Source organism: Lissotriton helveticus, chromosome 11, assembly GCF_964261635.1.
Source record: "Lissotriton helveticus chromosome 11, aLisHel1.1, whole genome shotgun sequence".
Taxonomy (NCBI): Eukaryota; Metazoa; Chordata; class Amphibia; order Caudata; family Salamandridae; genus Lissotriton; species Lissotriton helveticus.
The window spans coordinates 603,907,561-603,935,358 of NC_136072.1; the positions used below are offsets into that span (position 1 = coordinate 603,907,561).

The window sequence follows — 27,798 nt, forward strand, 5'->3', positions numbered from 1 at the left end:
AAGATGGGGCTGGTGGAGCCGCCCACGTCATTGGGCTGCCAGTACGTAGTGATGGCGGCTGGCACACATAAGGCCATCACTTGCTTATATAGGAGACTGGCGCTGGCTGAACCCCCTCCCCTTGATGGGCTGCGGGAGCGCTGGGAGGCTGACCTTGGACGGCAGATTCCGGAGACGACTTGGCCCCAACTAGTGCGTAGGGCCTGGAAGGGCACCAGAAATGTCCGGTTCCAGCTGGTTCAATATTATACACTCCATAGGGCGTATTGGACGCCTGCCAGGATTCACCGAATCTTTGGAGGTGCGCAGTCGACCTGTCCACGTTGCGCTGTGGAGGACGCTGATTTTGCACATATGTTCTGGTCATGCCCGGGGCTCGGCTCGTACTGGATGGATGTTTTCGCTTGCCTGAACGCGATCACGGGTCGGCAGGTTGATGCAGACGCGGGTGCATGCCTGCTACTTTGGTTTCCCCATACTCCTGCCACTAAGATCACTAGTAAATTTTATGATTTGGGGTTCATAATGGCCAAAAGGGAACTTACCCTACACTGGAAATCTAGAGGGGGACCCAACTTCCTGAGGTGGCGGAGGTGTTTCCTGCAATGGGCCTCATCTGAGAGCACTCTCCGATTGCAATTGGCTAGGCGCGCAGCTAATGATAAAGCGATGGAGACAGCCAGGGCGTGGAGCGCACTAGTGATTGAGTTGCAGTCGCTAATGGAGGCTGATGATGGTGGAGAGACAGGCGAGCCGGCGAATAGGGCAGGGGATGTGGGACAGGGCGGGGTGGAAGCCGCAGGGTTGGAGGGAAGGAGTTAAACTGAGAGCCGGAGGCAAGGAGGGGGCGGATTGAGGGGGTTACCGGGTCCCGGGGTTGTGATGCTGGTCTTTGACAATGTTGGATTATACCGGGAGCTTTACGTGAGCGGTGAATAAAGGGGAGTGCCGCCCGCTGTGGCAATGTTTGACCAATCGGGCCGTACTAGGGGATGTGGGGCACACTGACAAGGGGGGGGTGGGGGTAGAGAGGGAGGTGGGATGTCATGTTTAGGAGTTGTTGAGCGGGTATGTGTGTGCAAGGCGGGGAACATTGGTATTTGAGTGGGATGCTCTGAGAATTTAATTTGTCTGTTCTGTGTACAAAATGAATAAAAACAGTTTAAAAAAAAAAAAAATGGTACTCGTACGCGGTGGAAAAGGAAAAAAAAAACTAGAAGTCCGTTTTATTCTTATTTAGCTCCAGGGGAGGGCCAAACCCCGGGGGCAATTTTTTTCTATAATGGGGGGCTTGGAAGTGTCCAACAGGAACAAAAGAATGAAAAAAAAAAACTAATGCGAGGACAGCGATGCTCCTGCTTCCTGTGTTTTATCAGGTCAATAGACTGTTTCCCGTAACACAAAAGTTTATTGCAATAAATGCATGGAATTTTAACTTTAGCAAAATCAGGATTAATTTGTGGGTGTGGACTGCATGCTGAAAATGCTGGTGCAGCAGTTGATGTGCTTGGTGCAGCAGCAGGTGGGTTGTCCTTCCACCTATGTGTTGCAGCTCGAGCAAAGTTGTTGGGGTGTAAGTTCTTCACGTGTCGCTCCATATTTGCTGTGCCAAAGGAGTATTTTTTAGATGGATCACCCCTTGAAAGAGTTTGGAAAATTTTACAGGTTACTTTTGTAGCATTAACCTTTTTTTGCCCTTTTGGAAAAGTAAAAAACTGCCAAATTAGAGCTTCTTTCCTCTTCTTTGGAGGTTCTTCAGGAATTAAATATTCCTCTGAAGAATGGCTGGAAGATGAGTCCATTGCTGTTCGTTCTATTTGACAAGATTCTCAGAAGAGATGCTTCTTCTTAGAAAGTCAAAGTAGAATTATTAAAATGGGACGGAAGTTTCAACAGTTGTAATAGGAAGTGTTATGAACTAATCAAATCTCTTCTTTTAAAGTCACATGGCTTTGCGTATGCTTACGCAGTGATTACGGTACTCTTACGATGCGATTATGCATGACGTTCCACAGCGATTTGTGTAATTGCTTTTAAAAGTAATATAGGACCATTGGAACTTAAATTTTTTTTTTCATAATTATCCTAGATAATGTGTTCATTAAATACATAAATATATGTTTTTAAACAAATAATAATATTCGCGTCTTTGCGTACGGGTCGCCGTACATGACGTCGCACGGAAGCTTTGATGCGACGTGTAACGTGAAAGCATATTCGTAGCGTATGCTGAGAATGATTAGCAGTACAAACTATGGTGTGATCACTCTCTCACTGTCAAATCAGAGCACAGGGCGCGCTATGAGAATGGTTAGAAGTGGTCACTCATTAACGATCCGATTCAGCTGTGTGGCTTATCCACGGTATCATAACGTTACTTTTTAGCCTGTTTAAGTTTGAGGTTTGCATGAAATACTATGCTATAGGCAGATATGGATCTTTAGGCAGCGCTATATCCATGAAGCTTGATTATTGTCATTTACATATAGGTGCCTGAGGGAGGGAAAAGAAGCCTATCTGAATGGCGAGGATTGCACAATAGCACCAGATCACTTCTTAATTTGTAGAGACATACAATTGCATGGCTCTTGTAATCAAGATGCGCCTAATTTGGCCTGAGTTTAGAAAGGCACTCCGACACCTGCTATCATACCAACGTTCAGTTTACTGGAAACGTGAGTTATTTAATTTGAAATAATGCAGATTGTTGTGCAATGTTAGCAGGCATCGCTTACATGATTACGGTAACTGAGCGTGTGGTTTGCTATAAAAAATGTGTGTTTACTCCTCTGCATGGGAAGCTGGATGTTTCCATCTGGCCGTCGACTCCGACCTTGAAAGAAGAGTCAACCAAATGAGCCGTATAAGAGCGCTATTGTCTCAAAAAGAGGTCGCTCTTACATCTGCTAGAGAAACATTTGTCCTTCATGTAGCAAACACCCGCACAGAAGTTCATGATTTATTAAATACAGATGTGCCCCTGCATTTTGGGGAGTTAATTCAGAGTATCTTTAATGCGTCCTTGACTATGGGGTTACCTTACTTTTTTAAAGTTAGAAGCAGTGGCCTTGTGACTTCTTTTCAAACTATATTTGGTGTCTTCTCTGCATTTTTCCATTCGATGTTTTCCATCATCTTTGGTGGATTCCCCTTAATACTCGCATTAGTTGCCGGTGTGCTTCTATTCATTTGTTTACTTAAATATGGATGCACATCCTGCAGCACACAAGAATATGTCCCGGCTGTTGCTGGTCCGGAACCGAATGCTTAGTTATTACGGAGCGCTGCCTCTGGCTACATTGCGTGCAGTTTATGGATTATCGTTTCGATTCTCCTTTTTCACATGCGTTCAACCTGTCTTCCATTGCCTGAGCTGCAATTTCGACTATGCCCTGGATTTGTTTCTCTGCTGTACGGTGTCTCCCAACGCGGATTATGACCAGCTGATGAGCCCCTTAGTGGTTCATGACTTGCTCTGTTCTGGTGGCGGGATTATGGCCTTAGCAGCGATACATGGAATATTGGTATGTTGGAATGTTTTTGCAGCGGCGCATGACTTCTTGGCACGCAGTTACATTGAAGATGACCCGAGTTTTCCTGCGATGGTGATAGAGGCTCCGGTCGTTGAGGAACATGTATGTTCATTCTCACTATTGAATTGGATGGCTGAAATGTTTTCAGATGAGAACAATGACTTCCTCTTGGAGGCTGTTGCTACATACTGTGCTTATATGCTGTTGGATTAAGACTCTTTGATTTTTCTACCTATTCTTTATTATTTAGTTACTGTTTTCTATCAAACAGCGAATAATTTTTTTTGCGAATTTGAACTTGACTCTGTTTTTCAGGCTTGGACTCTGCGTTCCTAATTCGCCCACGATATATATCACGTGCTTCGATCGAGGGAGGGTGTGGTGGGCTGAGCCTTGCACTCACACCGTGTTAAGTTAGCATGGGTTTATTAGAAGCTTAAACGCCATTTTTGCTTTGCTGCTCTGCTTTGCACACGACACGCACTTGTGATATTGTTTAGAGAAGGCTGAGTATTTTGCTTCACATGAGAATAATTTGTTATGCTACATTTCTAGACTGCCTCGCTAGTTTAGTGTGTATAGTGAGAGCATGGAACATCAAGGCTATCTTGGATACTGTGTCTGTTATTCGGAATGATCCTCGCACGTTCGACCCATAACATATATGCAGCTGTGGCCACCTCTGATACTGGTGCGTTTAATAATGTATTGTGGAGGCATAATTACACACAGTTGGAGAACATTTGTATCCTGACAGTTTGTGCAGAATTCAATGTGATCCACTACTGCTGAGTACCAGAGGTATGGGTCCGCCCATGTAATCCTATGAGACCTTCTGTAGTTATAAACTAACCTGGTAGGTAGGGAGGGTGAAATGTAGGTATATTTTAAATCTGTTTCCCTTTAGCATTATTGGATGCTTTCTCCCTTTGTATTTTATGGAATAGTAACAATGCTGACAACCTTGTTTATGATAATATGTTTGGTTATATTATCTAAGGTACTGCGGATGAGATTACGGCATTAGAAATAAACATTTCAAACTTGCACATGTGTTTATTTACTCCTTGTTTTGGACTGTTGTAAGACTATAATGAAAGAGTGATCTTTTTATCCACCTTACTTGAGGTAATCTAAATTACATGTTCTGGGTTGACTAGTCATTGGTGTTTTTGCTATAGGACGAAGAACCAATGAGTCACTGATTGCTATTCTGGTAGGGGGTTTGAGTACTAAGGTGGGTTTTGGTACACCGTAATTCACTGAGGTCCTAAGTCTTTATGCACAGTTCTGTGTAGGAGCAGAATTCCTGCAACAGTAGTTACAACAAAAGGCTTGATAAAGGGCCTTGAGTTTGAATCAGAATATGAAATTGAAGAATAATTGATAACCCGAGCCAAGAAAGGGAGCAAGTGTGCAAATTTACAGTGCCTTCGGCCGGGGTAGTTGTTACAATAAAAAGGCTCGATAAAGGCCTACACTTTGAATATGAATATGAATTAGAAGAATAGTTGATAATCACAGCTAAAGAATGCAGCAAGTAGGTGTGTGTATATGTGGATGATGTGTTGATTGAGTGGAAGATGAAATAGGTGAAAAATAAGAAAGGCTGGAGACACGCAAACTATCCACTGCCTTGTCAGTGAAGTGGATCTTTGGATTTCCAGCTCATTACACAGATAGGGTGTGGGATTCCGCAGTGGGAGCAAGAAAAACGAGTACCACATCTAAGGAAGCAAGCTAGTGCATAAAGTACACACAGTGTGCGGTAGAAAGGACGCAAGAAAAGACGGAAGTGTGCAAATTACCCACTGCTATTCACGGGTAGTAGTTACCAAGGAGCCTGAATAAATGGCCTGCACTTTGAATTTGAATTAAAGAAGAATAATTGATAAGCCCAGCCAAGGAAGGCAGCAAGTAGGTGTGTGTATTTTGTGGAGCGGAAGATGAATATATATATATATATATATATATATATATATATATATATATATATATATATATATTTTTTTTAGGGTGAACACTGACGAAGCCTTCTGGCGAAACGCGTCTGTTGTGGGGCAGGGGCCTGAACTAAATAAACTTTGGATACTAATGGTATGGTGTGCTGGTCTTCTGTCTAGCCAGATTGGAGTGGACTGTCTTTGGGATATATATATATATATAAACTTCACCTCCTCCGCAAGAAATAGTAGTGGCCCAGGGGAGATTTGAAAGAGCACTTTATAGAGGCAAAGTCTCAGGCGGATGCATTTCGGCTTGTTGGCCTTCTTCAGCGCCCCTCTTCAGCCGTAAGTGCTGTGACGTGGGTAGTCCTGCTTCCATGCTGTTATAGGTGCCTAACTCCACCCCCTGGTGGACGTTGGTACTCCCATGCCGTCCTCTGTGGTAGGACTGCAAGACCCACAATGATGCAATATGGTGCATCCCGGGAACAGGGATGCTCACTAAATGTAACAGCGCTGGAGTGGCCGATGGTGGCAGGCAAAGATCACGCACCTGCTGAGAGGTGAGGCATAACCACAGTCCAGTGCCCCCTCGGGTCTCCCCTAGGACCGCCACAACCCCTCCGCCTGGAATCCTTAGCCGGGGCAGGCACAGGAATCCCGGTTGCCCAATAGGAGATATGGATATCTCCAAACCGCTGTTGTTTCCAAGCGTTGAGGTGGGTCCAAGTGATATTGTTTGCACAATCCAAAGAAATGCTCGAAAGAGCCAGCCAGAGTGTTCGGACCTCTTGTGTGACGGGGGTTCACTTATATGCGTTCCGGCTAGACGCATGGCTACATAAACTTCACCTCCTCCGCAAGAAAGAGTAGTGGCCCAGGGGAGATTTGAAAGAGCACTTTATTGAGGCAAAGTCTCCGGCGGATGCTTTTCGGCTTGTTGGCCTTCTTCAGCGCCCCTCTTCAGCCGTAAGTGCAGTGACGTGGGTAGTCCTGCTTCCATGCTGTTATAGGTGCCTAACTCCGCCCCCTGGTGGACGTTGGTACTCCCATGCCGTCCTGTGTGGTAGGACTGCAAGACCCACAATGCTGCAATATGGTGCATCACGGGAACAGGGATGCTCGCTGAATGTAACAGCGCTGGAGTGGCCGATGGTGGCAGGCAAAGATCACGCACCTGCTGGGAGGTGAGTTATAACCACAGTCCAGTGCCCCCTCGGGTCTCCCCTATGACCGCCACAACCCCTCCGCCTGGAATCCTTAGCGGGGGCAGGCGCAGGAGTCCCGGTTGTCCAATAGGAGATATGGATATCTCCAAACCGCTGTTGTTTCCAAGCGTCGAGGTGGGTCCAAATGATATTGTTTGCACAATCCAAAGAAATGCTCGAAAGAGCCAGCCAGAGCGTTCGGACCTCTTGTGTGAAGGGGGTTCACTAATATGGGTTCCGGCTAGACGCATGGCTACATAAACTTCACCTCCTCCGCAAGAAAGAGTAGTGGCCCAGGGGAGATTTGAAAGAGCACTTTATTGAGGCAAAGTCCTGGGCGGATGCATTTCGGCTTGTTGGCCTTCTTCAGCGCCCCTCTTCAGCTGTAAGTGCTGTGACGTGGGTAGTCCTGCTTCCATGCTGTTATAGGTGCCTAACTCCACCCCCCTGGTGGACGTTGGTACTCCCATGCCGTCCTGTGTGGTAGGACTGCAAGACCCACAATGCTGCAATATGGTGCATCGCGGGAACAAGGATGCTCGCTGAATGTAACAGCGCTGGAGTGGCCGATGGTGGCAGGTAAAGATCACGCACCTGCTGGGAGGTGACGGATAACCACAGTCCAGTGCCCCCTTTGGTCTCCCCTATGACCGCCACAACCCCTCCGCCTGGAATCCTTAGCAGGGGCAGGCGCAGGAATCCCAGTTGCCCAATAGGAGATATGGATATCTCCAAACCAGAGCTAGTCACTACATCGTGGAGCAGGGGAGCGGGGCAGAAGGATTTTCGAGTCCATACCCATCCAGCGAGGAGGCGAAGCTCTGCCAGCCTGGTTGGGGTCCGGGAGGACGACAAAAGGATGGAGGTGCGCCCGCTCACAGCTCTTGCAATAACTTTTGCAGCAGGAGCCCTCGAGACGCTGCTCGTGGCTGCAGCAAAAAATGTGTGATGCAGCAGCCCCCTTTCTGTCCGGTGCCGGTATGGGGATGGGTGGCTAGAGCCCGCTGAACGGCCTTGGGCAGGATTCGGCGGAGGCCTCCAACCACAATGAGGAGGTTGTGGGCCAGATAGAACATCTCAGGACCCTCCGAGGCGCATCCTTTGTGGTGGTCCGGCTGTCTGTTCAGGTCCGACGGTGCCAAGGAAGCGCGGAGCAGAAGCTGCCTGGCTGCACCTGATTCGGCCTGCGGCTGGAACCCCCCGAGACGCTGCCGGATTCCGCAGTGACTTTGCTGTGTGTATTGGTTGCACAGCAGCACCCCGCCCCCCCCCCGCCCCCCCCCCCCACAATCAGTCGGGAGGTTGGGGCCAGCAGCACATTTCAGGAGTTCCAGCTGGAAGCATTAGGAGCCCTGCTTGTGTGTGTTGGTTCGAGCACTAAAACATTGAGCCAGCGAACCAGCTACCACGAAAGGTATCGAGCTGCAAAGAAACCCAGCCGCCGGAAAGAAGGAGGATGCCCCCCTCCCTCACCACCAAAGCAAAGTACGGCAGAGGAAAGAGGAGGCCGGAGCGAGTGACGCGGTTTAGGACCCATCCCCCCAGCTCCCCAGGCGACGGGGGAAGAGGAAGAGCCGGGCGATACATAACACCGGCACAGGCAAGGTAAGGGGCTCAAACAAGGAGGAGCGCGTGAGAGTGACCAAATGTAAATTATTACTTTGTTTGTTATACTGGGCAAAGGGTGCTTGCTGCGTTCGGCGCACGTAGGTTGGGGTTGAGGTGTCACTACAGCGGGGTGGTGACATGGGCTAAGCCAAGTTAGCCAACCGCAATTTCCCGGATAAATGTGGGGATGCTAGCAGACGAAGCTGTGCAAGTCTACAATGTTGTCTGCAATGTTGGGAAAGCTCCACGAGCACTGATGGTTTGCTAGGTAGGTTCTCCCTTACAAGGCCACGAGTTCAAATAGTTAGAATAAATGTGGCGTAGAGAAATGGCGATGGTTCAGGCTAAACCACCGGCTCAGGTATGCCGTGGTGCCAGGTCCGGTTTCCTGCCGTCCACCTTTATCCCCCCAACATCCCAGGGGAAATAAAATGGAAATGACACACCACGGGAGGCGTAGGTTATGAGATCTATAACGCTCGAGATCTGGAGATTCTGGCTCACAATCAAATGAGCACGGTTAACTTAATTTCTTCAAAATAACTCCAAACCTTTGAGCACCGGTAACTTTATTTCTTCAAGATAACTCCACACCTTTGAGCACCGTTAACTTAATTTCTTTAAAATACTCCACACCTTTGAGCACCGTTAACTTAATTTCTTCAAAATAAATTTATAATCTGTGCAAATCTGTCGTGAGGCGCCAAATCCCTATAATTAATACCACGTTACTTAGGACTCTTTCACAATCAAACGAGTATTCACACATTTAGTGGACCTTTCTGAAGCACACCACCGTGTGAGCATGGGGTATGGTGACCAGATTTTTAAAGCCAAAAAACGGGGTCATGTCACAAAAAAGTAAATAATTAAATAAATAGAAGAAGATCCACAATTTTACTTCAAGCGACGTGAGCGCTCCCCAGCAGTGAATTACAGAACAGGCAGTAAGAACCTAATGAAAAGGCCATGTTTAAACCCAGTAGCTTGCCTGTTAATTAAATTGCCTTCTTAAAACATCTTCTAACTATCCCAGCCTTGTTCGCACGCACGCTGCCCCGGTTCTCCAAGACCCAGAAGTTTTTTCATTGGTCAAAAGTTGCTGTTTAGGACGATCGCAGTTGTGAGGCAAAAGGAAGATTAACGATTTTGCACAAAAGAATACTGCAACACACAGGAAATAATGTAGATACGAACCCATCCTGCAGTCTGAGAAGAAGCTACCCGATTTTCCTGCAGGAATGGGGGGTAGGAAAGAAAATTTGTTATAAGACAACAGCGCCCTGCCCAACACTAAACCTATGTAAATTACCCCCCCCCCTCCCTAAGTCACCCGTTGTTCAGAAAAGCAAAGAATTAATTTAATCGGAGGAATACCAACCAAGGTGGTTTAACAACCTCACGCTAAATTGAAGAATTGCAGGGGGATTGGGGAAACAGTGCTCGCACTGGATCTTACGGCCCTCGAGGCAGTAAGGCTGGTTGAGACCTGATACGAGGGCTGCACGCGCTCCATATCCTCTGGGCACCTTGTCCGGAGTTCCCCAAAGGGTCCACCAAGGGTTGTGATCTGATCCAAGCGCTGTACCCCCGCTCGGCCTCTGGGGGCCGTTACGTGACGCAGAAGTACACTGAAGGTCTTTCCACAAACGTCACTGCGTGAGGCTTCCCGGTGCCGCCAAGCTTCCCTTGGCTATTTGTTGGCGCTACTAGGAAATGTCTTATTACTTACCGGTGATCTTCATTACCCCGATTAGGGTCCTCCCCGTCCCAGTCCTTACCACGTGAGGCAGTCCTGCCTCCACCCAGCCAATCAAAACGCCAGAAATCCAAAGGTCGAAGGTGACATAAGCCCCTCCCACCCACCGCCTGGCCTGTTATCAACAAGACTCAGACACAAACACAGCGGGAGGGAGGGAGGGAAGAGGACTGGGACGGGGAGGGCCCTAATCGGGGTAATGAAGATTACCGGTAAGTAATAAGACATTACCCCCTCATGGGTCCTCCCCGTCCCAGTCCTTACCACGTGAGGAACTCACAAACAGAGAACCAAGAAGAAAAAATGCAGGACACCAGGGATCCATGCAAAAGTACAAAACTTTAAACAATAAAGCATCAACGAACAGCAGCGTACAAGACGCCAACAGAAATCGTCAGAAGAGGCAAGAAAAACATCAAGCCGAGAATGTCGCACAAAAGTGTGACGGGACCGCCAAAGGCCGCCCCACAAAGCACCAGGATAGAGACCCCGCCGCATCAGCACAGGAAGCAGACACAGAACCCACAGGAGAAAAACAGGGGAGGAGAAACCCGAGACTGTAGTGAACATTGGAGGCAAAACAGAAGAGCCCCGCGAACACCCAAAGAAGGGGAACAGGAGAAACCCCCACAGCAGGCAAAACAGGAAGCAACACCTCCAGCTGCAAAAGGAAACACGAAGAAACAACAGCAAAGTCCGATCTAAGCTGCAAAACATCTCAAACCAGCAGAAACTGCAAAGAAGGAAACAAAACGAGCAAGGCACCCAACTCACCCAACCGACAAGTGGAAGAGAAGGCCAGCAAAAAAGCCACCACAGTGGACAACCACAACAAGTCCGCCACTAACAAGGACATGAAAGGGGCAACCGCAGACCATGCAAAACAGCAGGCAAGGCCCAAAGAAGAAACAAGCACAGGAGAGCCCGGACAACGAAGCAAAAGCTCCGAAGAAGCCGACTCACCAAAGGGCAACAACCACCGAGGAAGCCCCAAGGCCCCGATAAGCACAAACCGCCGTCAACAAGCAGACAAAGCGAAAGGGGAAAAATCCCAACAACAAACCCAAGCTGGAGAAACCAGCACAGAAACAGGAACCCCAGCATGGATTCCGACCAAGAGAAGAGCACCAGGAAACAAAAGAGCCCCAAAGTGCATCACAGCTCCAAAGAGCGGAAGGCCAACACGACCAACACATGCCACAGGCCACCACAGAAGAACAGCCCAAAGACGCTAAAGACAGCCGCTCAAGAGACAGGCAGTCAGAAGCAAGCGCCAAAGATAGGGCAAAGACAGCTGCGGACCCAGAAGCAGAGCCGGAGGCAAGGGAGGCTGGCCAAATCCGACTCCCACCAGCAACAGCAGGAGCGGAAACCAAAAACAGCTAGGCCAACCCAACAACACCGACACCCCCCAAACCGCCGCAGAACGCCCGGGAGGAGAAAAACGGGAGGGAAGGTATACAGAAAACCCGAAGGCCAAGGAAACGAGAGAGCAACCCCCGAGGACAGACCACCCCGGAACAAAAACCGGGGGAGAAGAGCAACAGGAGGGGAAGCAAAAATGACCAAACCAAGAATCCCAAACCAAAGACAAAAGGACCTGGAACAGAGGAACAGACAGAGGGAATGCTACAAGAAGCAGCAAGACATCCCAGCGCAGGGCCATTCCAAGCACCAGCGCACAGTCCCAAGCACCCACGCAATGTCCCAACAAAAGGACATGTCCCGTCGAAACGAGCACCAGACAGCACCAAACAGAGGACGGCAGGAAGCGGCCCAAGCCACCAAAAGAAGGCACAACTAGAGTACCATTCCATTAAAGAAACCAACTGCCGTAACAGGGATGCCTCTCAAGACCCTCTGAAAGACAACAGAGAAGTCGCCGCCCAGACACAAGACAGGGAAGCCCGCAGGAACAGAGACACGTACCGGGACCCCCCAAGAAGGCCCAAACAACAACGAGCCCCCGGAGCGCCAGCCCGAACAACAGACAAGCCGGCACCAAGGACACCAACGGGGCCCCCAACCCAAGGACAGGCATCCAAGGACAACAAGAGGAGAGAGGGAAGCAGAAATGCAACCCCACACCAGGTCGGGGGAGCAAAGCCACCAGACCAGGGGAGAGAGGAACCAGAGCCCCGTAACCAGCAAGAAAAAGGACCCAACGAGTCATCAGAAGAAACACCAAGGACACGAGGTGCACAAGAGCCCAAGGAACCACAGCCGAGGAGGCAACCACCATCCGCCGGACACAAAACCAACCCCGAGCCGGGGCAGGAGGGAGACCCAGTAGGACCCGCAGAAGATCCAACAGGACAGAGAACAGATCCGGATATATGGAACGCCTCACGAAATGCGTGTCATCCTAGCGCAGGGGCCATGTCAACCCCCTCCAGTAACGCACAACAGAAAGCATACGAGCCGCTGATGCGAGCACTGAGAAACAGCCCCCAGCAAAGCGTCAAACCGGTCCCGAGGAACTGAAGACCCGAACAGGAACCAGACGAGGAACGGCCAGACCCAATACGACCCCAGAAACCGGAACCAGGCCAGCAAACCCCCACAGCAGGAGCCAGCGCCGTGGAAAAAACCAGAGGAGCATGAGAGAGACCAAAAGGAAACACCTGAAAACAGGAAACGGAACTCAACCACCGCAAACCTCTGAGCAGCCGGATGGAGGGGAACGAGAAAAACAGGCGACTGCCACACCTAGGGAAGCCAAAATCACCCACCAAGAAGAGGGGAAAACCGGGCTGCAAGAGGCACAACCGAAAGGGACACAGCCGCACCAACCCGACCAAAGCCCCGGGAGGCTGAACCGAACAGAAAGACCAACTGGAGCCAGGACCTGGAACAGAGAGAAAGAGGACCCCCGGCCCCACTCCGTCACCGAAACCAGCACCACAGAGCGTAGCGACAAAAAATAGGCCGACGCCACAGAAGACGGCAGAACGCATCACAGTGCCAACGGACAACGAAACGACCGTGAAAACAGCCTAAAAGGGGGACGGCCCGGAATGGAAACCGGCAACCAAGAATGATGACTAACAGGAATCCCCATTCTCAAAGCAGACCGGACCAATGAGCAAGGAACCACGGAGCCGAGCCCCCAAATCGCAACAATGACACCAAAGGAGATAGGTGACCCACAAGCAGGTCAACACCAGGAGCGGAACACATAACCTGAAGAGGAAGAGATGCAACCACCAGGCCACGGAGACTCCTCCTGGGCACAACATATCCGACTGACACTCAGGGGCAGCAGCAGGCGCCGCAGAGGCAGGGAACCAAACGGAGTGCAAAAAATGCAGGCATAGGACCAAGGCACCAGGGGAATGGCAAAGCACCAAAACGCAGGCCATCGAGAAATCTCACAAGCCCCCGCCGCCCCGGTAGCCGAGGACAAGGCCCAACCATCCAGAGCCGCATGCACCAGCAGCGCAGACAGCGCAAAACAGTCCAAGAAAAACTGCAAAAGATGCTACGTGGACAAAGAGAATGCAAACTTCCAAAGCACAGCATGAAAATGAACATCCCAAGTCACATTGACAGCATAGGCAGGACTTGAACCCTCAGCACATGATAGCCTGTGACACCAGAGGCATATGACATACCAATGAGCAACCTCTCCGTGGATTCACCGAAGAGGAAGTCCCCTCAAACATGGCGAGCAAAGGAGTAAACCCCACAGGAAAATACCCAACACACCAATAAAGGAAGTGCCCAGCAACCTCCAGGAAACACTGCCCCAAACAGCAATCTCGTATGTGAGATCAGAAAATAAACAAAAAAGGGCAGCCCCGCAGTCTCCACCCACAGCCACATATGAAGAACATGGCTGCAAGGGCTGGACGCTGCACTAAAGCATCAGCGCCGGAACGACCTGGGGCCAGAACACCAGGAGGGCTCCCCGCCCCAGCCCAGCACATGAACGGGGAGCATCCTGACCCCAGAACAGGAGCGTAGCCGGCCGGAGGACCGGAGCGGCCGCGCCGGCAAAAATATGAAAAGACCAGACACAGAAGCATTTAAAAATGCAAAAGAAACACTCACGGCACCACCAAACCATCCAGAAGCAAACAAGAACAGAGGCAGGAACCGGGAGCACCAGCGTTCCGACAGCCGTCGGAGCAGAAAAAAAATAGGCATGGCGGTGGGTGGGAGGGGCTTATGTCACCTTCGACCTTTGGATTTCTGGCGTTTTGATTGGCTGGGTGGAGGCAGGACTGCCTCACGTGGTAAGGACTGGGACGGGGAGGACCCATGAGGGGGTAATGTGCGGCAGCTGAAGTACAGAGTACCTTCCAACAGGCTGATTGTGGCTGCAATGTTTAGTGTTTTAGGAGTACGGAACAGCCTACCACGGTTCAGTTGAAGCCAAGCTGCACGTGCCCCAGACCTCACCCGCGTAGCTAGGGGGGGGCGAGGGGGGCGGACCGCCCCAGGCGGCACTGTTTTGGGGGTGGCAACAGCGCGACACTGGTGTGCCCCGTTGCGGTGGCCTTTTTATTGTACAGTGCTCTGACACCTTCGGGTAAAGTCCGCGCTTTAATGCATTAAATAAAATCCTGACATTAAGGCAGTGCAATGACGCATCCATTAGACTGGCACGGTGGGCGGACGTCACGTCACGTCACGTCCTGCTTCCAAAGGCGGGGAAGTTGGTTTTTGGAGCAGGAAGCGGCTCGGCCTGGCTCTGCGGGCGCCACCTCTATTATGGAGCTTGAAGCACCTGCTTCCTGCTCACAGCTGCAAGGCCGCCGTCGTGTGCTGTCTCATTACCGAGGCGAGCTGAGCTCACATCATGGAGTCGGTGACCGGCGGTTCCAGCAGCGGACACCAGGACAGTCGAGACTCTGAGCACAGACAGCCCTGGACCAAGAAAGCGGGTGGCAAACTGACTTGAAGTAAGTTCCAGCCACCCGACTTTCTATTAACACCATGCTGCTGCAGAAATACACGATTTTTAAAACGGTGCCGTCTGCAGAGGCACACGCTCTTTGGGGGATAAAATAATGAATACTACCTTTACTACCTCATGTATTTCACAGTTTTTACTACCTCATGTATTTTGTTTGCTCACAATTGTCACTATTACCTTGTGTAAGTAACGCATGTTTTTGCAATCTGTTCTTTTATAACGTTTCTCATTATGTTTCATCTCTGTTCCTAATGTGAAGCGCTCTGACGCCTTCGGGTAAAGTCCGCGCTATATAAAAATGCATAAATAAATAAATAAATAAAAAAGAACAGAAGACTGGTGACTGGCAAGATGGGATGTACCAAAGAGGGCTCTAAATAGAAAAAGAAAGTAAAGAAATAGGCGGCCTTCAGGGAGAGGCTGCTGCGAGCAGAAGGAAGAGAGGAGGCACAAGAGATGATAAGTCATGGAAGAGGGAAAGAAAGCACCAGCAGCAACAAGGAAGATGATGGGGGAGTGAGATAATTGAAGAGGGTGAAACATAATGGCATGGAGAGCGTGAAATGGAGATCGGAATAAGACACAGGTTTGGGACAGTGGTGAGTGGAAGGTTGGTGATGTAAGAAGTTGGGAAATGAAGGGTAGGGGAGAAAATGAAAAGTAAAGCAGGAGGGGCTGATTGGGGTAAAAGAAGTGGAGAAGTGTGGCTCACTGGTTAGAGGAGGCAGACCTGGAAGCAGAGGTCAGCCCGGGACCAGGGTTCAATTACCGGCTCGGCGGGGTCTTGAGTCCTAAAATGTCCATGGACTTGACAATTCTCGCTCCGGTGCCTACTCGATTCACGGGTTCACACTCTGCGACTCTGGGCAATAGCTTGCTTAATCTCCACAATGGCCCCTCGCGGCGGGATGCCTGGCTTTCACCTTGCGGATACCCTACCGGGGTTATCTCACAGGGGAATACCAGGACGGGTTCCCTAAGCAAGCGCTTAGAAACCGCTCGGTGATTTGCGCTATATAAATTCCTGTACATTTACATTTACAAAATGACGAAAAGAATGTAAGGGGAGAGCAATGGAATGAAGAGGGAAGGAAAGGAGAGTGTAAAGGAGACAAGGGGAGTCTTCCTGGTCCGGGGGACATGATGACTGCAGACAGAAGTGTGAGAAAACGAGAGTAAGAAAGAGAGAAGGAGGCGAGAAGGGAAGGACTGAGGACGTGAGAGAGGGAAGGGTAGGGTGGAGATACAGGGAAAGAATTAGGAAAGAAGTGAGAAAAGAATGACCGTGTGAGTGGGAGGGAAACAGAAGAGGAGGCAAGAGGGGGAAGATTTGGTGAGAAATAAGCAAGGAACTGGAAAATAGAAGGAGAGAGGGGAGGAAGGGTTAGAGAAAAGGGATAGGGGCCGAGAGGGGCGGAGGCTGTCCTATCATGGAGAGGGGTCTGTGTAAATAAGGGAACCAGGCAAGAGGAATAGGGGAGGGGTAAGGGTCGAAGAGGGAAAGAAGGGGTGTAAATAAAAGTACGAAGCAAATGTAGGAATCCAGGAGGGACAGAAGGAGAAAAGATTGTGAGAGACCCGGTCCACTTAAAGCCCTGCCTGAGGCTTTCATGCACCCCCATACTCTATTGTGTCTGTGTTAAATGCTTAGACTAGCAATACAAGTTCAGCCTCAGGTTGTGAATAAATAACGGTCGGCACCGCACACCTTGCTGTTATCTGCTAATTCATTTTTATCAAATTTCTCAGTGTGTCTTTTTGAGATAAATTACAGTCTGCAGAGGGGTTGTGACCTCTAAGGTACGCATGTACCCTTCCATTTCCAGTGCTTTGCAGTCGTTTAACAATCTTCTTACAGTTTCTCGTTGCTCAAATGGGTGTAATTTCAGATATTTATGTTTCCGTTGTTTTTATTGCTTGATTTTAGTTGCGAAAAAAGTGTCACTCATAGTTGTTGAAATGTCACTCATAGTTACGCTGACATTATCAAAATGTCACACTTAGCAATCTGAAACCTTGGCAGCTATGCTTCCTTTATGTCCGGCCTGCTGTTGTTAGCTGTACTTCCAGTGCCAGCTGCGCCCCTCCACGTGCACAAACCATGAGCTGAACATTGCAGGCATTGCCCTGCAACTGCAGAAACGTAGACATTGCCGTCTGTTGTATAGTGGGGTGTCGGAGAACATTCCATAAAGTATAGAACCCAGTGAATGCTGGTAATTTCTAACTTGCACAGACATACATTTTTACAGATAAAACTAATATAGCGCACAAACAATGTGCGGAAATCAGGTGTCAATTCATCAAACAAAAAGGATTTGCATAGCGCTACATATCACCTGTGAGGTTATCTAGGCACTGTGGGGTGGGGGCAATGCTTCTGCTGAGGGACGTTAATCGAATAACCATGTTTTTAGGCCCTTCCTGAAATCCTGCAGGGTGGCAGTCTGTGTGCTCTCCTTTGTACTGCCGGTCACCGGTGTATTTAACTGTGTAGCCTTGGACCGTGTCATGTATGTGCATGTAACTCGCATGATCGAGGTAGCTATTAGCAGCAATACTACGTGTCTCTCTGACATCTTTCAAAAGTGCTCACCGTCCTTTTTCCCAAGCACCCCCCCTATCCTCCCCCCCCCGTTCCCCCTCCCCCCTAAGGGGCGGCAATCTGAGGGATAGCCCCGGGCGCCACAAGCTCTAGCTACGGCCCTGTCCCCCCCCCGTTCCCCCTCCCCCCTAAGGGGCGGCAATCTGAGGGATAGCCCCGGGCGGCACAAGCTCTAGCTACGTCCCTGCCAGACCTTAAGAGTGGCAAGGGCGCACGTGCAGAAGTCATTCACAGTGCACTCAGAGGTGTCCAGAAGCAATGGAGGCTGCGTGTGAAACAAAACCTCCTCATGAAACGGAAGCATGGAGATGCATCGTTTCAAATCGTCAAATTATACTGTGAGCAGCACTTGCCACAATCTCGAGAATACAGTGATAGTAGTACGACCTTAGGAGCTGCACCTAGCGTGCAATGAGGTTTGAGGCGCACTATTACACAACCCACATTAGGTGGATAACTAGAAAGTTGTATGGTCAGTACATTTATAACTTTTTAAAGTTCTGCCCCGAAGAAATTGGCGACAAGAACACAAGTAATAACACAGCTGTTTTAGTCGGCAAGGATTACTCAATGGCACAGAAATAAAGTGCCTGTAGATTGTCTTTGCCATAACGCAAGCAGGGGTTTGGCTGATAAATAGATAAAGAGCGCCCCTTATAGTACAGGATAGTAAGGTAGAGCGAGGGATGTAACAGCCTTGCTGACACTCAGGGGGCCTGAGAGGAAAGGCGGCAGGATGTCTTTGGTGAGCATAACGTGTTATGGGTGCCCGCCTTTGCACTGTGCATAACCAGCAGCTAGGACTGCAGTCAGCAAGTTCCTGTCAAAGTCGAAGTACGACAATAATGACAAAATAAATTGGCGTGCTGCTAACACGTGTGCAGAAGAGAATGTGGGAATGAACACCAGGCCCGGGGTGCTTCAGGCAGAACCACACAGCACGAGCCCAGCCAGCGAAGGCTGAATAACTTATTAGGTACAAGTCCTCATAAGACAAGCAGCAGGATATAGCCTACTTAGCTTGAGCCTTTAAGCCAGGCCAAGGATCCCCCCCCCAAAGAAAAGGGGCAGCATACACGAAAAGCGCCCTTGTAATTCTCCGACGACTGTCAAGTCACGTGCAGCCTGGCCTGTAAGCCGTGGCGGAATAAATGGAACTAAGTGGCTAACTCCGCTATGAGAACTGGCCGACATACAAACATGTATATATTCCTAAGGTAGGGATCACAACGTGAAGCAAGCGGTAAGGTTGCTTGCAGGAACCTTACATGCGACAACATCCATTTTGAGCTGAAGTGACAGAAATTGCGCCTAAGTGGGGCACAGAGGCAACAAGCATTACCACGGCTTGCACACCCCATCAGGTCACAACGTCCTTTTCATAGGGGCAGCAGTAATTGCGCGCCTACCCCAGGGGGTATGCACACTATCTATGTCATCATTTTGAGGACACAAATCATGGTGGAGCAACAGGGAACGGTGGTTCATATCACCTAGACTATGGGTAACCAGCTGCGGTGATGGGAAAGTACACAGAGACAAGCAGCTGGGGAGATACCAGAGCCCACAAGCCACTCGCTGAAGGCCTGGGCTGAAGTACAAGTTTTTCGGGGCGATAATCCATAGCACATCACAAGGGAGCAGACCAGCTTCCTGCTGCCAGTTCATATCCAGTGAGTCAGTACGGGGTGCCCGTAACGGGCAGTGGTAAAGTGGGTGAGTTTATCTGGTGTTGGATGCTGTATCAGGCCTCCATAAGCTGCAGCTGACTGTCTCCCAATTGTATTTTTAATGTAAGGCCCATGGCGTGTCTATGGTCCCTGGCGAGCTAAGCCGATGCTGATGAAGCCGAATGGTGATCAAGTGTGCCACTAGATAACGGCAAGAAGGGAGCAGAGCATGCCGCTGACAGCAGGCTGCAGAAGTAGAGCAGCAGAAGTGGAATTACGAGCGTCACAGAGAGGGGGGAGCCGCAGGAAAACGTAAGCCTCCCTGGCGGCGTGGCGGATAAGAGAGGTACAGCGAATGGTTATGAAGGCACACCGACAGGGCGGTGTGTAGAAGGAGGGCCACTCACTCTGGGATGCCTAACGGCAGGGTGAGTAGGCCTGGCAAAAGGGGGTAGCAAATAGAGACGTCACTCGCAGCCCAGACCCAGCCGGACGGCAGGGCACAAAAAGAGACTAGCAAGGTAGCGAGTTGGGGGCCTAACTCTGGGAAGAGGCTACCCCCCCAAACGTAAAGGGACGTGGAAACCAACAGAACAAGTTGGACACCAAAAGTGCCAAGAAAGGAGATACGCCTATAAGAGAGCAGAATAACGAACTGCCATGGTGATTCATGATTCTATGATATGCAGAGGAGGCATGACAAGCAAATGATTTATGACCAAGAATAATGGATGACAAATGAGTCCGATTTATCAGGACACCAAAGATTTATGACATACGCATGATGTATGACACATGATTTATGATATGCCATGATAATGATTTATGACCCTGGCCATAAAAAGTTATGCCCTGGGGACGGAAAAATGAGTTGGTATATAATGGTATTACATCTGTGGCCAACAACGACCACAACAAACTACAACTTGTGTTGGCTGTGTTTTGATAACATGTCTTTTCATTAAATTCATGATCGGGCCAATAATTTTATGAGCTCAGGTCTTCTTAAGACCTGGTTCACCTCCCTCTTTCACCGCTCCCCATTTCTCAGCTCTTGTGCTTTTTGACAACTTTAAAGTGTGGTCAAACACGCAGGAGGGTATCCTGGCACAAGAAGAGGACTGAAAGCTGCAAGTCCAATGGTTTGTGCACTAGAAGTAAAAATATTGTGTCTTATTTACCTCAGCATGCTTTAAGTTTGCATTGTCATTCTGCTGTAGGTTTCGGGGGCGGCTCCTCCGCTAAGGCACAGGAGCGTTGCCCCACTGCCTTCCAGCACTGCAAAAAAGGAGAAAATAAAATGATAATAATGCGAGGTTATTATCATTTTATTTTTCAGTGCTGAGGCAATTTTGCGGGGCTGGGCTTGGCAGCGCAGTGGGGAGGAGGGGTGTCACTCTCTAATTGACGGCCGGTCAAACAGTCATGCACACTTTGGATGTTCTCCACCCAGACTGTATTACAGCCTGGGCAGTGAACATACCGAACTACTGCGCTCAGGCCTGTCACTGCATTGCTGCATTGCAGCGTTGTGATTGGCTTAGGGGAGCCTGGGTGCTTCCTGTTCGCACAGAAGCGAGGAAGAGGACGGAGAGGGCGGAGGAGAGGCAGCAGTGGCTGGTGAAACGGGTAAGTGATCTTTTTTTCTTTTTTAAACCCCTTACCCCCACTCCCTTGTCCCTGCCCTACTACTGCCTCCGGGGAACAGGCGATACTTGTGGGTATCACTAGAGAATGAGATGAAAAAATTGCGTCATTCCGGTCAGGGAAAAGAATCTACAATCCAAGAGAGACGTAGCATTTTAGAATCTTCACAGTAGAATTTTATAATCTTCACAGTTCACTGTGGAGAAAGTGGTACATTCTTATAATTTCTGCCTTGCCTAATTTCTTTTCACTGCAAATCATATGCTTCGATACTTTTAGAGTTCAGACTTATTAACTGCCCAAGGAAGTATATATCGGAGGTGTGCAACATTTTTGGAAAATTTACGAAATTCCATCCAATTACGCAAAATGCAAGTCTGCCATTTAGTACAATGTTTTAGTATGAAATGCGTCATTGCCTCAATTTTCGACCTGAGGACACATTTCACCCTAAAAAATTGTTTGAAAAACACAAGCGCCTTGAACAACAACTGCTCACATTCTGGTTATACATGTTGTTCCTGTGATATATTTTTGGAGTGAACTACTGCCTAATTGCGCAGATGGCACAGTGGCGTAATATCGGGAATCCCAAGTAACAAGTGTAATGCAAAATTCCAAAACTTAACGTGAATTACCCAGGCGTGATTTAAATTTCACCTCAGCCTAGTGTATACAACATGAACGCATAGTTTCTACTTAACAATCTATTTTAGAGCTAGCCACAAGGTGGCAGAAGAATACAAGCATGTACATTTTAAAAGCCACCGACCTGGAAAACCGAAGTCACAGGTAAGTAACATTCCACTGACTGCAGGTTGTGAAGCTATACTTTCATCGTTCATAACAGCACTGGGATAGAAAAGAGCTCTGTTCTCGAATATTACTCATCCATAATTATACATTAGCTCCAAAGATACAGAACCGTCCTGGCACAAATTGAATCTGCACCTGAGCTCTGCTCACTTTTTTTCTAACAGATTTAAAATGTGGATGAAAAATGGGAAATAATATCCAGAAACGTATCTAGTGCCTATTGTTATTACAATTTCCATTCTCTGGTAACAAGAGTTTATAGATGGATCTGGCAGTGAGCTCAAAATGAGACAGAGAGCACAGCAAGTGCCTAATAGAAAGACTGTCGGACATTAAATAAGGGCTACTCTTCTGTCTGTGCCTAGTTTTATTTTTTTTTGTGCTGGGCCGACCTGAGAATGAGGTCCCAAGTCACCAGTGTTTTGTAATGTGGCCTAATCACCACTTTTGTAGGTGAAACCTACCAGACAGCCCAAGTGTCTGAATGCAAAAGACTTATTGTGGGCTTACCATGGACCAGGAGAGGCCGGTGAAGGTAAGAGCAGTGGGGCTCCACCACCCTTACCTGTATGCGCTCCTCCTGCCAAGGACTTACAGCTAGATGCATCAAACAAAAATCAGCTCGCAAAGGGGCAGATTCTCAGATTCTGCCCCTTTGCGACCAGTATTTTTGCATTTGGGATGCATCAGCCCAAATGCAAAAATCGCAAATTGAGAAATCGCTAAATTGCGATTATTTGCATTTAAGGAATCTCAATTTGAGATTCCTTAAATGGAATGCATGAAAGTTTTAAAAATAACGAATTCGCTAATAGGGCACGCAAATTACCATGAAGTACAACTTCATGGTAATTTGCAAAAACTTTGAAAAATGCACTAAAATGCATTTTTCAAAGTTTCATGTTGCGCACTCATGCGCAACATATGTGCACAGATCAATTTCAGGGGTGCAACAGGTTGTCCTTTGGACACCCCTGCACCCTTGAAATCGCAATCTCAATTTGCGATTCGCTAATTGCGATTCGCAAATTGAGATTGTCTTCCCATTCATTCCTATGGGCCTCTAGGCCCATAGGAATGAATAGGGAGGTATTCCAAAATTGAAACTCCCAATTTGCGAGTCGCAATTAAGGAATTCTAAGAAATCGCTATTTTTTAGTGATTTCTTGATGCATTCCATTTTGCTATTCCTTAATAGCGAATCTGTATTTTTCGCTATTAAGGAATCGCAACATGGGTTGTTGATGCATCTGGGGGTTAGAGGCTTACTGCCCATCCATTGCTTAACATTGGTTAGCTTTATTGTCACTGGCATATGCTTTCTTCTTATTTAATGACTTTCCTTGTCCCATCTTGTCCATCTTGTGTTGTCCTTCTTCCGGAGTATAACTTCTTTACAATCTCTCTAATTGGCTGGCTTACGTCCTTCCACTGCTCACTTTAAGGGAAATCATTTATTCTTTTTACTTAAGCACTCCATGAGAGAGCGCATGTGTTGTCTCCCGGATGCGCTTCTTTCCCTGCCAAACATCTGCCCCGGGATCCGTATTGCTGTCTCCCTCGTGTTTCTAGCTCTCTCCCTTGTATCTTTCTCCCCCTGCCAAACTTCCTGTCTCCCCCTTGGGTCTTGTTGCTTTCTCCTTTGTCTGCTTCCCTACCACCTTTCTGTTGTACTCCCTCATGTGTTACTCTTCCCCTCCCCCGCCTGCTCCCCATTGCCCTCAAACCCACCATCTTTTTAAAAAATAATTTTTGGGGGAGGGGGGCCTGGCAGCCTCTCTGCCCTTAAAAAGTGTTTTCATGCTAATTTGTTGTCTTTTTTTCACGTGCACACGCATACATCATCATGCACGGGTTTGCCTACAAAATGACACGTCTGCTGTAAGGTATGCAAGGGGAGGCAAATGCACACCAGATTTCAAGGTGGTGAGGGGAATAAGACAGGGTTGTGTCATCGCACCACTCCTATTTTCGTTATACATAAACGGGATCGATAAAACTCTTCAGAATCTGAACACAGATGCCCCGAAAAAAGGTGCTAGACCAACCCCCCTGCTCCTGTATGCAGACGATGCAGTTCTAATCTCGAGAACTGCAAACGGATTACAGGAACTGATTGAACTGATTGAATTTTTTCATACATGGAGCAGAGAGACTTAAAATTAAACCTTTCCAAAACGTTCGTGATGACTTGTGGCAAAGGAAGGTCCCACTATGTAAGGGATCACAAGCTAACAGAAGTTAAGAGGTTTTCCAATCTGGATATTTTGTTATGTTGTTATGTTATGTTATTTACTCTTATATAGCGCTCGAATCACCCTGGGGAATGTCGGCGCTGCCTAGAGAAACAACACTGATAACGGAGCTAAGCTGAGATGGTAATTAGTACAGAAAGGCTTTTAGTTGTTTTCTGAAGGTTCCATACGACGGGATATCCCTCAGAGCTTTTGGCAGACTGTTCCAATATTTAGGGGCCAGATAGGAGAAGGCCATGCCACCTGTGTGTTTAAGACGGATGCGAGGTATGTGAAGCAACTGCAAGGAGCCTGATCTCAACAGACGACCAGGGGTGTATTTGTTCAGTTTCTTTTGTAGATATTGCGGGCCTCGGCCATTTAAAGCATTAAATGACAGACAGCAAATTTTAAAGATGGATCTTTTTTTTATCGGTAGCCAATGTAGGTCTTTTAACAAAGGCAGCGACGGGGAGCCTGCAGGCATATTTAGGATAGTTCTAGCGGAGGTATTTTGAATGACCTGAAGTTTATTTAGTAGTGTCAGCCACACCTCGGCCAATAAAGCGCTCCCGTAGTCCAAGCGGCTGATCACCATCGCTTGGACCAACGTTCTGCGATGGTCTGTTGGTATATGCGGGAGGATTTTTCGGAGTAATCGAAGACTATAATAGCAAGAACCTGCGGTGGCTGCTACCTGGTCCTGCATTGATAGTGATCGGTCAAGTTTTACGCTTTTATGTTCTTTTAACAGTCATTGGGCTTCTCTTCATGATCAGACTAGACCTAAACTCATCAGAACCATAGAGGCGATTTTTAGATTTTGTAATAAGATAGGCAGCAAACCTATCCGTGATATGATAAAGATTTATGGCAGTAAATACCTACCAATAGCAACCTATGGCTCAGTAGTGTGGGGCAATGCCAAACTTAATGCTTTGCAATCCTGTGAAAACTACTTTCTCTGCTGTATGCTGGCCGTACCAAGATGTACGTCAACATTTCTCTTACATAAAGAATTCGATGTATCATATGTCATCGACCTAATTCAAGTAAGAGTACTGTGCTCCTGGAATAACATCTGGTGTAAGGAGGGATCAATGTTCACTAGGGACATCATTAAGGATTGTTTAACTTCGGAACACACTTACAAGGTTCCCTGAATCACATACATGGACAGCTTATTAAAGAATATCGATAGAGACCTGTCGGTAAAAAATCCTACAGCCATTCTGCAATTTGGTAAAAACGATCTTAAAAAACTGTATACGGAGAAACAAAGCCAAGGAAGAGCTAGGAGAAAGCAAGAAAAAAGAAGCACATCAACATCTATGGTTAGCATTGAGCCAACTGGCCTACCAAATTATTTGGCAAAAGTTACAAACACCCAAGACAGATTCTATCTGACATGACTGCGTCTGGGCACAGTCCATGAACTGATGGCTTTCCCAAACCTTGATGGCGGAAAATAGAACATAAATGCCCATGTGAGGGAAAAGCTAATCAGACCACGATACACGTTATGCTGTTTTGTACGTTTTACCAAGATATTAGAAAAACATTTTTACGTCCAATATTTATTGCACACAAATTCTTTTTTTATAAAGACACAGTAAAATTCATCTGTACCCTTGATAATGAATTAGCCTGCAGTGCTGTTGTTGGTTTTATAACCCGGGCCATACAAAGAAGGAAATCCCTTATACTTTTAGACCAATTAGTTTATGAAACTGAATGAAGGATGGCCTTCAACCGAAAAGTAACAATATTAATTGGGATAAAAAAGTGACGTGTACTGATGAAGATTTTAATGTAATATCATGAAATTGTAAATACGATATCATGGATTATTTTATATTATATCATATTGAAAATTAGTTTTAAACTGTTTGTACTTTCATGAATAAAAAAAGAAAATTCAAATTAAGTTTTATGATGATGACATGGCTGCTGCTTTTTTCTTTTGGCCACTTTGCGCAGCATCTTCTTGATGCTGTGCAGCATTGCCAAATGGCATTGACAAAGACCTTTTCGCTTTGCCTCTGCTTGATAGTTTCTAGACACCACACAAACTGGATAACATTTTCATTTTATTTTTGCACTCTTGCTTAATTAATGTTATTGTATGTTGATTCTAGCAGGGAACTACACACAAAGAATAAGGTCAGCTTCTAAAAACTATTTTAAATAAAACCATTTTTTTTTGTTTCAGTTTGTTTCCCAGTCCAACTGCCAACAGTTTCTCAACACCGTTTGGTTTGGTCAGATGGCAGCCTACAGGCGCAAGCACACCTGTAAGAAGATTCTGATTGTTTTGACGGTTGGTCTCTTCTGGCCAGTTCTGTCCCTCTGTTACTTGTTGGCGCCCAAATCCCGCCTTGGACGAATCATTCATACACCGTTCATGAAGTTCATAATTCACGGTGCCTCATACTTCACATTCCTACTGTTACTAAACCTGTACTCCGTGGTTTATAATGAAGACAAGAAGAACACCATGGGGCCTGCCCTGGAGCGAATAGACTTCCTCCTTATCATGTGGCTAATTGGTAAGTCAAGATTCTGAAGGATCCTAAAGTAAAATTCCAAACCTGTAACAGTATGAACTTTATCATATATCCTAACCTCCTAATGTGTACTGAAGTACTTTGTATCTCCATATTACATGTTACAAGGGACTAGTTCTCTTCCACAACATTGTTGATTGCGCTGGTCGGTACTGTTTTGCTGCTGTACCACAACTAGTATTTTCAAAATAGACAAAATTTGAACATTTATTTTTGATGTGTCATAACAGAAAAGAACACCACAGCAAACTGAGCAAAATGGGAAACATCCTTTACAACGCAACTTTTACCACACAGTGCCTTTACGACGCAACTTTTACAATGCAAACCATTACAACGCATTGCGCTGGGGGGCGCTTTAGGATAGGGAATACGTTTAATTTACTATCCAACACCTTCCCTAGTGTCCACGGGGACTGGAGTTGGAATAGTAAATTAACCTATTCACTATCCAGCACCCCAAAGCGCTATGCGTTGTAAAGGTTTGCGTTGTAAAAACCGTGTTGCAAAGGCATGCGATGTAAAAGCATGCGTTGTAATGTCATACATCCGAGAAAAATGTGTGCCTTTGACAAATTGAAAGATCTGGGATAAAGTCCCCCTGCTGTGCATTATAAGGATATCGCAAGTCACCAAGGAGTTCCATGACCATATAGCGGAATGAGACTGAAGGATTGTTACATGAATTGCTCATACAAATTGGTCAGCTGATGTTAAGCCAGAATCCCACTTTAATAGTAAGATAAATTCTTGAATTCACCTAAACTTCTCACCAAGTAACCACCTTCCACAGTCTTGGCAAGTAAGCAGGAAGAGCGTATTCATTGTCATATCCCCTTTTATGTAAATTGACTTTCCCTTGTGTAAATGGATAGAGATTTAACATAGAGCACTAGCAAACCTTGACAAGTAGTGAGCAATTGGCTGCTACATCACTGTAATTCGTATGCTCTTTGTAGACTATATTATTTGTTCCATGGCAAGGATGGTCCATATGTGATGGGAGCACTATTGATAATGCCTTATTTTCTCAGTTGGGGACTGTGGTGCGCTTAGTGGTTATAAAGAAGCACCATCACATTTACATGTCATGTTTGAACATAGCTTTCAACACTGGGGGGGCTGATTCACAAAGGTAAACTGAGACGAAAGTCTAACTTTACGACTTTTGGTATTCACAATAAACATTTACGAGTAGTAAAGTTAGACTTTTGTCTACGTTAAACTTAAATTTTGGTCTTAAATTTAACTTTTTGGTCTCAGTTAAACTTAAGACAAAAACTT

General features: G+C 47.3%; 1 protein-coding gene across 1 annotated transcript in view; it reads left to right on the forward strand.

The window, feature by feature from the left end:
- Positions 1 to 27,798, forward strand: part of TRPC1 (transient receptor potential cation channel subfamily C member 1) — a 391,431-nt gene that overhangs the window by 256,557 nt on the left and 107,076 nt on the right. Inside the window, exon 7 of the mRNA XM_078666423.1 lies at positions 26,160 to 26,496. Coding sequence (XP_078522549.1) covers positions 26,160 to 26,496 — 337 coding nt within the window. The remainder of the gene's footprint in view (positions 1 to 26,159; positions 26,497 to 27,798) is intronic.